General features: G+C 41.5%; 2 protein-coding genes across 2 annotated transcripts; one reads left to right on the forward strand and one right to left on the reverse strand.

The window, feature by feature from the left end:
* Window positions 1-187: 187 nt before the first annotated feature.
* Window positions 188-11,843, reverse strand: LOC116333662 (lactose-binding lectin l-2-like). The gene is made up of 3 exons (XM_039605083.1): window positions 11,758-11,843; window positions 5,689-5,944; window positions 188-617 (listed from the first exon to the last, which is right to left on the reverse strand). Exons 2-3 carry the CDS (start codon window positions 5,785-5,787, stop codon window positions 219-221), a joined length of 498 nt encoding a protein of 165 aa, XP_039461017.1. The 5' UTR covers window positions 5,788-5,944; window positions 11,758-11,843; the 3' UTR covers window positions 188-218.
* LOC120435439 lies at window positions 6,517-12,782 on the forward strand. The gene is made up of 2 exons (XM_039605081.1): window positions 6,517-7,989; window positions 9,995-12,782. The coding sequence occupies exons 1-2, from the start codon at window positions 7,906-7,908 to the stop codon at window positions 12,167-12,169; spliced, it is 2,259 nt and encodes a 752-aa protein (XP_039461015.1). The 5' UTR covers window positions 6,517-7,905; the 3' UTR covers window positions 12,170-12,782.
* Window positions 12,783-13,438: the final 656 nt, after the last annotated feature.

Here is a 13,438-nt window from a genome sequence, read left to right on the forward strand (position 1 = left end):
CTGATGAAACATGCAAGCGCATGTCTGTGACACCAGTTACACGCTTGCATGTTTTGTCATAGGCCCTGTAACCTCAGAGTTAAACAGTGGAGGCAATGATGATGAATTTTCATGTAAAATTGTTTTTTTCTTTTAATTGAGAGCAGTTTTAAACATTTATTAATGTGCCAAAAACTATTTGCTTTTGTACAATGCAGGGAAAATATACATTTTAGTTTCTAAGGGCAGGTTATTCGTGTTGCACAAACAGAAGGTAAAATGAGAGAACAAGAGTAATCATTCCACTTCTTTAAGTTTGAATAGTTAGTGTGAACACAGTGTTCAATTGTTTCAGCATTGTCTGGTTGTCCTGCATGCCAGTAGACGAAACTCACTGCACAACCATCAGACCACATCCATCTGCCTTCTTTATGGATGTCACTCAGTCCAATCCAGGTGTATCGCTCAGCATGATCAAAGTTCTTAATTAATGATTTAACAAACTCCTCTTCCTCCTCACTGTGGATACACACCAGGTTGGCTCGCTGTGACACACAGTAGAGCTCTGCTTCAGCCCAGCTCATGTGTGTGGCCACATATTTGTAGCAGCGGCCATTGAAACTGTACCAGAACGACAGCTTCCACGCAGTAGTTTAACTCTGTGGTCATCTGAAGAAGACACAGCAGTCAGAACTTGATTAAAAACAAACTAATAACCATTTTTGTCAGTGTGACTGACATTTTTTCTTAGATGTACAGGCTGACTAATGTCAGATAAGCATGTCTGCAAAGCTGACACTGTGAAAGTTAAAACATGCAGAGAGGTAAGCTGCTCTTTTTATGTTTACAAGCGGATTTTTATCATAACTCTACTTGCAGTGGTTCTCAAACTGTTTTACATGTACCACTGGTGGTACGTGGGCTGCCTCTAGTGGTAGGGGAGACCGGGGATAGTTGTAACATTTTTGACATTTCTGTCTGTAAATTGGAGCTCTTTTAAGGTAGTGGATTCAAAATGTAATGCAAAGTATTTACATGTCTCTGCTATTAAATAGTGCAGCTATTTTCTCTGCAGCACAATTACCCATTGCATGGTATGGTCTCAAACACAAAGAGTGAAATGTTACAATTAACCCCATAGTCTGGGTTAGTTGTAACATATCCTGGGGTGAAATGTAACACAATGAAATAAGGGTACTGACAAAACATTAACATGTAATCTTTTTTATTCAACACATGAATGCACATAGAGCCATTTATGTAGCTATGTGTGTGTGTGTAACAGAATGCATAAATCTAGCTATTGAACATATTCCAACCCCCTAAAAAAGACAAATGATGGAATTTTCTGGAACTAAATATTTCATTAATTTTGGTTGGTCTTCCTTGAGTTTGGCCTCATTGGCTCAGTGGGCATTATAACCTACAACTCTTGCACCAACTTTTGAACATAACAATGAAGCTGAAAAAATGTAGTTGTGCACCAGCATCGCAATTCCATTACTTTTTATCATGGCTGACCTTGGTGTGGTTTGCAAAGTGCTTCAGAAAGATGAGAAAATCTGTTTCTTGCACCCATCCTGATTTATTTCCACTACCAATACTTCCTACTGGTCCATCTCTGACACAGTGGTCTGCATAATGTATGTGTGGGAACACAAACAGTGGAGGAATTGTGTTGCCAATGGCATTAACCACATATACAAAGGTGACCAGTGAACCTCTCTCTGCTGATGTCGTTGCCCCAACTTGTTTAATATAAGTTAAAGTAATAGTGTGGTAAGTTGTAACATCTGCATTATTGTTACAACTAACCCAGACTGTTGCTCTTACAACTGACCCAGACTCCTATAGCCATGAACTAGCTAAGATTACAGCCAACGGCTAAAACATTAGCACTAAAGACCTACACAGAATATATCCCCATAGACATACAAATAACATAATTTAAGTTTGATGTGTTTAACTGCAAAGCAGATAATGCTATTAGAAATTGAAATAAAGTAGAAAAACTTACTGTTTGGCATACAAATTACTTTTTTTTTCGTGTTAAATTGTCTGTGTTTGACAAAATGTGCTGATTTTTCACATGTGATAACAGAACTGAATTGGGCATGCACAGCATGAATCACATCATTTGAAACTTAGCCCTGATTGGAGAAATTGGAAGTGTTACAACTGACCCACGTTACAACTATCCCCGGTCTCCCCTACACAGGAAGTCTAAAAAACTTTTTTAAGATAAAATAATATTCCATGTTCTGATTGAGGGATTTCTGAAAAATTAAAACGTACAGCTCTGCTATCAATTCTGACATACGTAAAGATAGAAAACTAAACAGCAGTGACGTTTGTAGGGTTACTGAAGTTTGGCTAGCTGATATATAATGATATGCTACGTGATCGCTAGCGACACAGCTATGTTAGCATAATAGTTAGAGACAAATGCAATTGCTTGGCAGGATGCTGTAAACAGACCAAACTTCAGTCAGGAGAACAACTGAGATAATCCATCCACAATATGAGGTTTTTAATATTATTATAGTGCCGCATGGGCTGGGCTGTAGTTACATCGTAAGGTTTTGAAAAATTTAACTTTAAAATGATTAGCGGTATTAAAAAGGGAGAGAAGCCGACAGTGATCACTGACTTTTTTAAGGGCTTGCTCAGATTAAATAGAACAAGATACAAAGCATTAAAACATGTTAAAAACACAACAGCCTTAATAAACAGAGAGTAGTTTTGACCCGGAAGCTGGGTTCATACATCATCACTTAAAGACCGGATATCCCACCTGCTGTGAATGTTTTAATGCAGTACGGTTGTTATTATTATCACTAGTCACATTTTGTTTATGACAGGACATTCATAACATTCATATAAGAAATAAAATTGTCTCATGTAAACTGCATGTGGTGTTAAATAGGCGTATATCACTGTACTTAAATGTCGGTCATAAGGGTGGTACTTTAAGAGCTATATATTTTATGAGGTGGTACTCATTGTGAAAACTTTGAGAACCACTAGACCACAGTATATCAGAATGCATACATGTAGAAAAAAATACAATTACACACCAAGAAATTTTCTATCACTGACTCTGCTGAAAGAGAAACATCAAAAAATCTTGGAGTGTTTAACTAAAATTTGATTAAAATAATAAACACAGACACAGACACACACGCACACACACACACACACACACACACAGTCAGAATATAGGACAGTTACCAAGTTGTAGCTTCACTTCACTGCCATCAGAAGGAGACTCAGAAGGAGCACCCAGAGCCAGACTGAACAAGAAGAGGAGCAAGATCATGTTGGAGCTTTAAGTCTCAAAGTGTGATGAGGAGCTGCTGAAGCTTCTTTGTACAGGATTCTTGCAGAGAGTTGGAGCTGCTTTCTTTTATAGCTGTCTGAGAGGGTGTTTTCACTGATCACTGTGATATCATTGGCCAAATGGAACAAAACTTTCCACTGTAAACATCACTAACACAAGGCAGTAAAGACCATCAGATTCTAAAGAAGTTAATAACTGCTAAAAAGCCACGTCCTCCTGGCAGGCTCAGAAGAACGTGACTGTTTTTGCTGTAATTCTGCATTTATGATATGATCAAAGTCCTATTTAGCATAATGATTAAACAAACAGGAAAGGTTGTTGTAACAGGAAGAGAGCAGCTCACAAGCTCTACTTATGGCCTGCTCTAATAAACAAATATGAAACAAATTCTCAACAATAAAGACACAGCACCCAGAACCACCCAAACAAGAAGAGGAGCAAGATCATGTCGGACTTTAAGTCTCAAAGATGATGAGGAGCTGCTGAAGCTTCTTTGTACAGGATGTTCAGATTTCTGCAGAGATTTGGAGCTGCTTTCTTTTATAGCTGCCTGAGAGGGTGTTTTCACTGCTGGTGTGACATCACTGGCCAAACGGACCAAAACTCTCAACTGTACACAACACTAATGCCAGAAAAAAACATCAAATTCCAAAGACATGAAGAAATGTTGTTTGTTTTTTGATGTATAATTTATATTTATTGCACCATAAGGCTTTATCAGCACAATGACTAATCAAACAGGACAGGTCAGAGCTCTAACAGGTGAAAACTCCTGAGTTGCTCCATTAAACAAAGACAGAATGAACTCCACACAATCAAGAGGATCCTCTCTTAGTACTGGACCCAGAGACATGTGACTGCTGTGGCAGGCCTGATTGGAGCAAATGACAAAACAGATAAACTATTAACACCTTTGGTTTAGTAGATTTACTTCACTGTTTGTTTGTCTGAATCATTATGGTTTTATTATATTATAAAATCACATTATCAGCAAAAAGAAAACAGAATAAATGACTGTACCAGGAAGAGGAAACAGAAGTTTATGATCCTTTCTAGTAAAAGATACAAAACAAACCCTGTTCAGTTTTTTTTTTCATTTAAAAAAGACTATGTTAACTTTTTTGTTAAAAATTTTCCACTTTGAGATATTTACAGTGTACACAAATGTCTAAGCACACTTGTGTCTATTACAATTGTAAAGCATCCAAAATAAAACCCCTGCAGTAACCAGACTAATCTCAAAGCAGATCATTACCACTGCTGTGTCAGCTACACTGTCCTGCAGATATTTGGCACTCATGTGAGAGGTTTGTGTGATGGTCTTAAAGCTTTGTTCATCTGAGCTTCCACCATATCCCTTTACTGAAGTTTCCTGGTAACATTTCTAACAGTGGAAACTGACATTTGGAAGTGAACCTCTATCTCTTTATAGCCTTCAAGTGGTTTGTATATAGAAACTACTGTATAGAGAGTTATTTAGTTACTGTAAGTAGGCCTTCCATAATTGATCCAATTTTATGCAGGTTTCCTGTTATTAAAAAGGGAGTGGAGAGCTCACGTTTTAACATCTGAACTAAATGTTTCATTTTGCCACGAAGGACTTCATGATACATAAATTACAGTACAGCAAAGTTCAGGTACTTGTGTCAGTAGTATTTGGTGACCTGCACAGCGGACTCCATTCCTACAATCAAACATGCACAAAGAGAAAAGGTGAGAGAGGCTGTCAGCTCGGGAGTGCAGAAAGAGAGCATGACCTTCAGTAGCTTCAAGTGTTAAAGGATCATTTAATCCTACATTAACGAGTTCATGAAGTTCTGAGATTTAAAAAACAAAAAAACAAACATGCTTTTACAAACACCACAGTCACTGTTTCTTTTTTAAATGACATAAAAATTAACAGAGAATCACTTTTTTAACAATATATTTTAGAAGCAAACTGGACCATAGTTAGCAAAAGGTAGAAGTCAACACAGTTAAACATCAAAAGGAAAATATGATTTCCATCCACTTAATCTGAAGTGTTGACAGATCCCCTTCTGGAGATTATTTATAGTGCCAAAGTCAAAGATGAAAGTTTGTCCATCAAGGCGAAAGTTGAAATACACAGAGAACAAAGTGGCTCTTATCATGTTTATTAGCAGGTCTTTATCTTAACTCTATGATTTAGCAGAAACCATCTGGTATGGAAAGAAAAAAATCCATACTATAATCCTACACTAATCGTTTTTGTATCACAGAAGTTGCTGAAACAAAAAACATCAGAAACATAAAAAACATATTCTTGGAGTGTTTAACTAAAAGGTGCTAAAATTACAAAAAAGACAAACAGAGGTCAAAGTAAATAAAGGAAAAAAGATCCAGAGTACAGGACAGTTACCAAGCTGTAGCTTCACTTCACTGCCATCAGAAGGAGACTCAGAAGGAGCACCCAGAGCCAGACCGAACAAGAAGAGGAGCAAGATCATGTTGGAGCTTTAAGTCTCAAAGTGTGATGAGGAGCTGCTGAAGCTTCTTTGTACAGGATTCCTCCAAAGAGTTCATGCTGCTTTCTTTTATAGCTGCCTGAGAGGGTGTTTTTACTGCTGGTGTGACATCACTGGCCAAACTGACCAGAACCCTCCACTGTAAACAACATTAAACAGAAGCCAGAAGATCACATTGAATTCCAACGAATGCCAACATGTGACTGTGACTGTTTTTACTGTGCAATTATATTCTATTGTGTCATAAAAGGCATTGATTAAGTAAACAGACAGGGCAGAGCTTTTACAGGAGGAGAAAAGAAGAGACTCCAGAGCTGCTTTAGTAAACAGAGAGACAACAAACTCCCTCCATGCAAGAGGATTTCTTTCTTTTTTGCGTTGATGCTTGAAAGATAACTCTGACAGTAGGAGGGTCTGAGATTTCAAAGGCATCTGAAGTCTTTATCTTTCCCTAAGAATCAGTAAGAAATGTAAATTCTATAGAATTACACATACAGCTTATTTCCTTGATTTTTATCCTATTGAATGCAAACAGCTATTTTACTTTTCTGTAATTTATTAATATCTGATCCTGACAGGACACATATTGGTACTGTCTGACCTTGTACCAAATTTGGACGAGCCTATAAGCTGAAGTCTTTTTATTCATTTGCTCTCAGCCCATTAAAAACCACCAAGGCTGCAGCTGAAGGGATAAATGTAACAAATTTTTCACCCCCAAACCTACAGTGACAGGTTTTGGGGTGCTTCGGAAAACTTCATTTGGCAATAAGTAATATGTACAATATATACAAAAATAACTATTCTAGTCCTTATAGATAAACAAACTTTATCACACACAATACACAACTAAACACACAGCCTGGTTGGAAGGTGGAAGTTGGAGGGGCCATGCTGGTCTTGATGGGTTCCAATTTATAACCAGCCCCAAACTCATTTTACACAGTGGGCCACATACAGCCCACTTTGATCTTAAGTGGGCCGGACCAATGAAACTCCCCTTTCTGTCAGTGTAAAGAAGTTACATATTTTTACTGTTTTTCTACATGAAAAGAAGAAGCTGCTGTGACCATGTTACGGCTGTGGCCATAAGATCTCTGTGTGGGCTGTTTTGTTCTGTCTCTTTACTGTGCTTAAGACTCTTTGCAGGTCCCTCCCTTAATGAAGAGTAGTGAGCAGCTGATTGGACTGTGGAACACGTGACCGCGTTCAAAAAGCCGTTCTGACAGCTCCCGCCGGGAAGAGAGAGAGAGAAGCGAGCAAGCAGCTTGACAGCCGACGCGGTCCTGGCCCTGGTTTCCAGCCTATACCTTTGCTGTGTGTTTGTGTGAGCGTGCTCTGTGAGAGCCGCTCCTAGTGTATTAACTTAGTGCCTAGGCACTTCTAGGCTGAAGCGGAAGGGGTGAGCCGCCTTTTTCTTTGGAACAGTTTTCTCCTGTTTTCCGGGTTAGGGAGCGAGGGTTAGTATTGTCATTTGTTTGTTTTGTTTCTTTCTTAGGGTTTAGTTAGTTTTCTTTGGTGGGACTTAGTTGGTTTTGTTCATTATTTTGGCCTGGGTTCACCCTGGAGCTATGCTTCATTACCTTTAATAAAATCACCTTTTTTTACGCACAACTGGTTTTGGATGTTTGGCTTGGGAACCAGGGCGGGTATCTGTCTCTCTCTCCTCCAACCTTTATGTGCGTCCCTACACGCCTAGACTGGGGGCGTAACATAAATGGGGGCTCGTCCCTTTTTGTTCGTGTGATTGGTTCGCTTCCTTTTCGCTTTTGCGGTGGGGGAAGAGTCATTGAGGGTGTGTGGGTAGACGGAGAGTTTCATTCGTCTATGCGTTAGGCGCGTGTTTTGCAGCCCTTTAGTGAGCGGATGCTGTTAGTTGTCTGCAGAGTTGTGTTTTTCTTTTTTGTTTTGCTCGTGATGTCGTTTGACATGGATGATTTTGCACAACAGCCCTCCATTGAGAAGTTGGAGCGGTGCACAAAAGCGGATTTGCTATAAGTGGCTAATTTATTCAATGTGGATGTTCCGTTGAATTCTAAGAAGGCGGAAATTAAACAGTGTTTGGTGGACAAACTGGTGGACAGGGGAGTGTTTGGGAGGATGAAAACTTCGCCGGGTGGGTCTGGGAGTTTGGAGACGGCGGTGGGGGCGGAAGCTGCTGGGGCCGTCCCGAAACCTTCCAAGGGCAGGGGCGGATCTAGAAGGGTGGCATGGGGTGGCAACTGCCACCCTAAAATGATCCCTTGCCACCCCAAGTGCCACCCCAGTTTTGCATATGACAGTGTTGTTTATTAAAATAAGATAGCATTAACAGTTTGAGCGTAGTTACAGTCAACAGTGAATATAAATGCTAAAACTGAATATATTGCATAGTGTTCCCCCTCTCCACCATTAACAAATGGTTCAGCCCATAGCAGGACCGGCTTTTTTCTCGTTTTCAGTAGCAAGCGATGCTTATGATTGTGCCAGAGCACATTTTGAACAACACCATGGGAATTTCGGATTTTACACATTTGGTTGGATGTTACACTCTGGAAATGGAAGGAAGGTGAGTGTTATTAACCCTCTGGGGTCCACGGACACGCTGCACCTCCAAATCACATGACTGTTTTAAGCTGACATAGCAACAAGCTGCAGCCACGCTGAGTCTCTATTTCAGCCCATATTGAAAGTTCGGAGTTCAAAGTTTTTGAATTTTAATTACAGGCCAGTAAATCCAGAGTTATGATAATATATATAAGCTTTTTTCTAAATACTGTCGTCACGTTTCTGTGTGTGTGTGCTTTAAGCGTTTTCTAAGGACAGCGCGAAAACAGTAAAGAAAGGAAAAAAAGCCACCTCTTTCCTATCGGTGGAAAAATGCACCATGTCGACTAATTTAAAAAAAAAAGTCAACACGTGGGATTTGGTTGTTTAGGAAGAGGGGAGAGTTTTGGGAGTGACGGTAACGGCAGCGAGACAGAGCGAGTGAGAGAGAGAGAGAGAGAGAGAGAGAGTTTTTAGATGTGGGAGATTTGTGACGTTTAGTGTGGAGTGTATACTTAGTGTGTTGTGTTGTCTTGTGTAGTTGTTCTGTTGTGTAGTCGTTTTGTTTTGTGTGTCAGTGAGGGCACTAATGAATGTCACAAAGGCACATTTGTAATGTAAACACTGTCACTAAGTAGAAAACCAGCGGAGTGATACACCTGCTGTTGTCAGGCCTGCAGGTTAGTCCCTGTGCTGCTCTCCTCTGTCTTTTGGTGGACAAACTTCTTTTTACTGGCACACATCATTTGTGGAGCATCTTATTGCAACACCTGATTGTTCTCTCATTTTAGTTTTAGTAATATTTTTAAATGGTTGTACAAAATGAAAAAAAAAAAACGGCAGGTGTATTGGCTGCATTTTTAGATAAATAGTTGTATATGTTTACAAAATGTACAATTTATATTTGCATTTCAAGTTATAAAATTTACTCAACATGTCTGTGGGTTTTTTTTTTTTTTTACAGTAAAAATACTACTAGGATTTTAAGTTCTTTGTGTGATTTCAGATCAGTAATACTAATGCAGTATGTCAGTGAAAAAAAACAACTAAATTCAGTTGAGCTGAAAAGAATGATACCAAACAAGGCAAAGGGAAAAAATCAAATGAAACAATTTGAGGGTGAAATACAAACGTAAACTCAAAAGGAGTCAAAATGGCGGTTGTATTTCAGACCTCAGTGGGTTAATCCAACAAATCATGAAAAATTAGGTTTAAATTTTTGTTCATGACAGTGCAGATTACTGACATTTTGTGTAATTTAAGCTGTAACAATGTGATTGTTTTCTAACAAAAAACAGTGAAACTTAAGTTAGACTTGTATTTGTAAATGAACCGCCCCATGTTGTGTAGCTTTCTGGATTTCATACTTATTGGGCTACATATTTATTTATTATACAGGCTATACAGTACATAAGATCAAAACTCACATGTTTTATGCAACTAAAGTGTGTAATTATGTGGGCTACAGACAATAATTAAGTTATAGACTATATTTATATGAAAAACGTGTATACTTACTGCATTTGAATCATTTTAACCATATGTAACCACCTGCATATGTGTTTGGGGAAAAAAAAAGGCTTTGATTTTGCCACCCCATTTGATTTCTTTGCCACCCTCATGCCACCCTAAGAAAATTTCTCTAGATCCGCCCCTGTCCAAGGGGCGAATGACGTCGGGGGCGGAGGCTCCTGTCGCCGTTCAGTCTCCTACATTTGACCCGATTAGCCAGGTTGCGGCGGGTTTGGTGACGGAGGATCTTAAGCTTGCCCTTCGCTTGAAGGAGGTGGAGCTGGAGGCTAAGGCTAAGGAAGTCGAGCTCATGCATCTTCGCATACGAGCTATGGAGCTGGATCCTTCTCGAGCGAGAGACGCTACTCCCGTCCCTGTGAGTACACTCCCCGACACTTCCACTGTTGACCAGTTTAACGCTAGCAAGCAAATTGTTTTGGTACCTCCTTTTAGGGAGGGGGAGGTTGATTCATATTTTACTGCTTTTGAGCGCATCGCAACCACTCTAAAATGGCCAAAGGATGTCTGGAGTTTATTGTTGCAATGCAAATTAGTAGGAAGAGCGCAGGAGGTTTGTGCGAGTCTTTCCATTGCTGACAGTCTGGATTATGAGGTTGTCAAATCCACTATTTTGCGGGCTTATGAATTAGTCCCGGAGGCTTATCGGCAAAAGTTTCGTGCCTGTAGCAAGTCCGACAGTCAGACATTTGTGGAGTTTGCACGTGAGAAAGCTGTCTTATTTGATAAGTGGTTGGCTGCCAGTAAAGTAAAGAACTTTACTCAGCTGAAGGAGTTGATCCTGTTGGAGGAGTTTAAGACATGTCTCCCTGAAAATATTGTGGTATACCTTAATGAACAGAAGGTGGAGTTACTGTCTAAAGCCGCTGTCCTTGCCGATGAATTTGTGTTAACCCATCGCGCAGCACTTTCGACAGCACGCCGTGAGTACGCTTCCCCGACTCAGCATGCCAAAAGTTATAGGGTTTCTCCTAAGCGACAGACGCCTTCTGCTGCTATTCCTGTGTCAGACCGCAAATGTTTCTATTGTCATGAAATCGGTCACCTTGTCGCTGCTTGTCCATCACTACAGCGCAAGGAGCAGGCTCACACGGTAAGGAAGCCGAAAAGTGTTGGTTTCGTTCGTTCTATGTCTGCTTCCACTTCACCTGACAATGAAGTGAGAAGTGACAGCCTTGATGACAGCTACCGTCCTTTTGTGTCGGAAGGATTTGTTTCTCTGAACGGAAAGGAGGAGGATCGGGTGCCGATCACGATTCTGCGTGACACTGGAGCCGCGCAGACACTTATTTTGAGGGGTATTTTGCCTTTTTCTGATTTCTCTTTTTGCGGTTCAGATGCTCTTGTCTGGGGAGTAAAAATGGATGTGTTGCGAGTACCACTACACAAGGTGTTTCTTCAATCGCCGCTCGTTTCGGGTCCGGTAACGGTTGGAGTGCGCGATCATCTGCCAGTGCCCGGAGTTGCGATGATTCTGGGGAATGATTTAGCAAACGGGAAAGTGTTTTCTGCTCCGAGAGTGGTTGGGAATCCTGTGCCGGATACTTTGTTATCTGACCTTGCTGCTGGGCGCTCACCCTCTGTTTTCCCCGCTTGCGCTGTAACTCGCGCGCACAAGCGCAAGTATGGTGACGTTGATCTGTCTGATTCTTTTCTCTGCGCTGGTGGTGAGCCGGAGTCTGAATCTAAAACCTGTGACCCGCTGATGGGCGACTCGGAGGCGATGCTGTCTGTTAGCCCATCCGTGACATCTCAACTGCCTTCCGGAGTTAACAAAAAGGATTTTGTTTTGGCACAACACAGTGACCCGACTCTGGTGGGTTGTTTTTCAGCTGCCCACTCTAGTGACCAGTACCCTCGTGTTTATAGTGTTGAGGATGATGTGTTGATGCGTACCTGGTATCCGCCTGCAGCTGGTGATCTGGGTTGGAATGTGTCTAGGCAGGTTCTGGTGCCTCAACAGTACCGGCACAAAGTTCTTAGTCTTGCCCATGACAATTTTTCTGGACATTTAGGTATTAGGAAAACCTACCACCGCATTCTGCGCCATTTCTTTTGGCCAGGACTGAAGAATGACGTTGCTAAGTATTGTCGTTCTTGCCACACCTGTCAGATTAGCGGTAAGTCTAACCAAGTCATTCCACCCGCTCCATTACATCCTATCCCAGTGTTAGGGGAACCTTTTGAACACATACTCATCGACTGTGTTGGTCCACTCCCTAAAACAAAATCGGGCCACCAGTACCTCTTGACTTTGATGTGTGTTGCTACGCGTTTTTCCCGAGGCAATTCCATTGCGCACCCTTAAAGTTAAATCAGTGGTTAAAGCGTTAGTGAACTTCTTTTCCACTTTCGGGTTACCAAAAGTTGTCCAGACCGACCAAGGCTCTAATTTCATGTCTAAGATCTTTGCTCAGGTTTTGCAGTCACTTGGTATCAAACATCAAAAATCCAGTGCCTATCATCCAGAGTCTCAAGGTGCACTTGAGCGGTTTCACCAGACCTTGAAATCTATGATGCGGAAATTTTGCCTTGGGTCTGAAAAGGAGTGGGATGAGGGGTTGCCGCTGCTCCTTTTAGCTGTGAGGGAAAGCATGCAGGAATCGCTGGGATTTAGCCCTGCTGAGCTGGTGTTCGGTCACACAGTGCGTGGCCCGTTGCAACTACTCAAGGAGAATTTTCTGTCCGACACAGACACTCCTAAGGTAAATGTGTTGGACTATGTGAGCTCTTTTAGAGAGCGTCTGCATAAAGCATGTGCAATCGCACGCGATGCTCTCGTTGCAGCGCAGGGTAAGATGAAGAGGACGTTTGATAAGAAAGCTGTGCAAAGGAAATTCGAGGTTGGTGATAAAGTGTTAACACTTTTACCGGTCCCTGGTTCTTCTCTCCAGGCAAAGTTCAGTGGTCCGTATATAGTGCAGGCAAAATTGAGTGATACGGATTATGTCATCGACACCCCAGAGCGAAGGAAAAAGTGTCGTGTGTGTCATATTAATATGATGAAGCCCTACTTCGCTGGTGGTGTGTCAACAGTCGCGACTGTGGCGGTGCCAGGTTCCAAAGCCCGGTATGACCCAGTAAGTGATGATTTGGTTTTCGGTTGTGCTGTGGGCTGCGCACGTCTCAGAAACTCCGAAATCCTAAGTGACCTCAGGTCACATCTAACTGATTTAGATGATGATGCTCGAGATGACGTGTGTCAGTTGATTGAGAATCATCCCGATCTTTTCTCGGACACTCCATCCTGTACTACCGTGTTGGAGCATGACATCGATGTGGGGGGCCATCCTCCAATCAAACAGCATGCCTACCGGGTGAATCCCACTAAACGTGCTCTTTTCCAGACAGAGGTCTCTTATCTGTTGGAAAATGGTCTTGCTGTTCCTAGCTCTAGCGCGTGGAGTTCCCCGTGTCTCCTAGTGCCTAAAGCGGACAAGACCCGACGGTTCTGTACAGATTTTCGGAAGGTGAACAGCATGACCAAGCCTGACTCCTATCCTCTTCCCAGAATGGAAGATTGTGTCGATAGGGTCGGTTCTGCGAAGTTTGTCACTAAGCTGGACTTGTTAAAGGG

Source organism: Oreochromis aureus, linkage group 22 (assembly GCF_013358895.1).
Source record: "Oreochromis aureus strain Israel breed Guangdong linkage group 22, ZZ_aureus, whole genome shotgun sequence".
Lineage (NCBI taxonomy): Eukaryota > Metazoa > Chordata > Actinopteri > Cichliformes > Cichlidae > Oreochromis > Oreochromis aureus.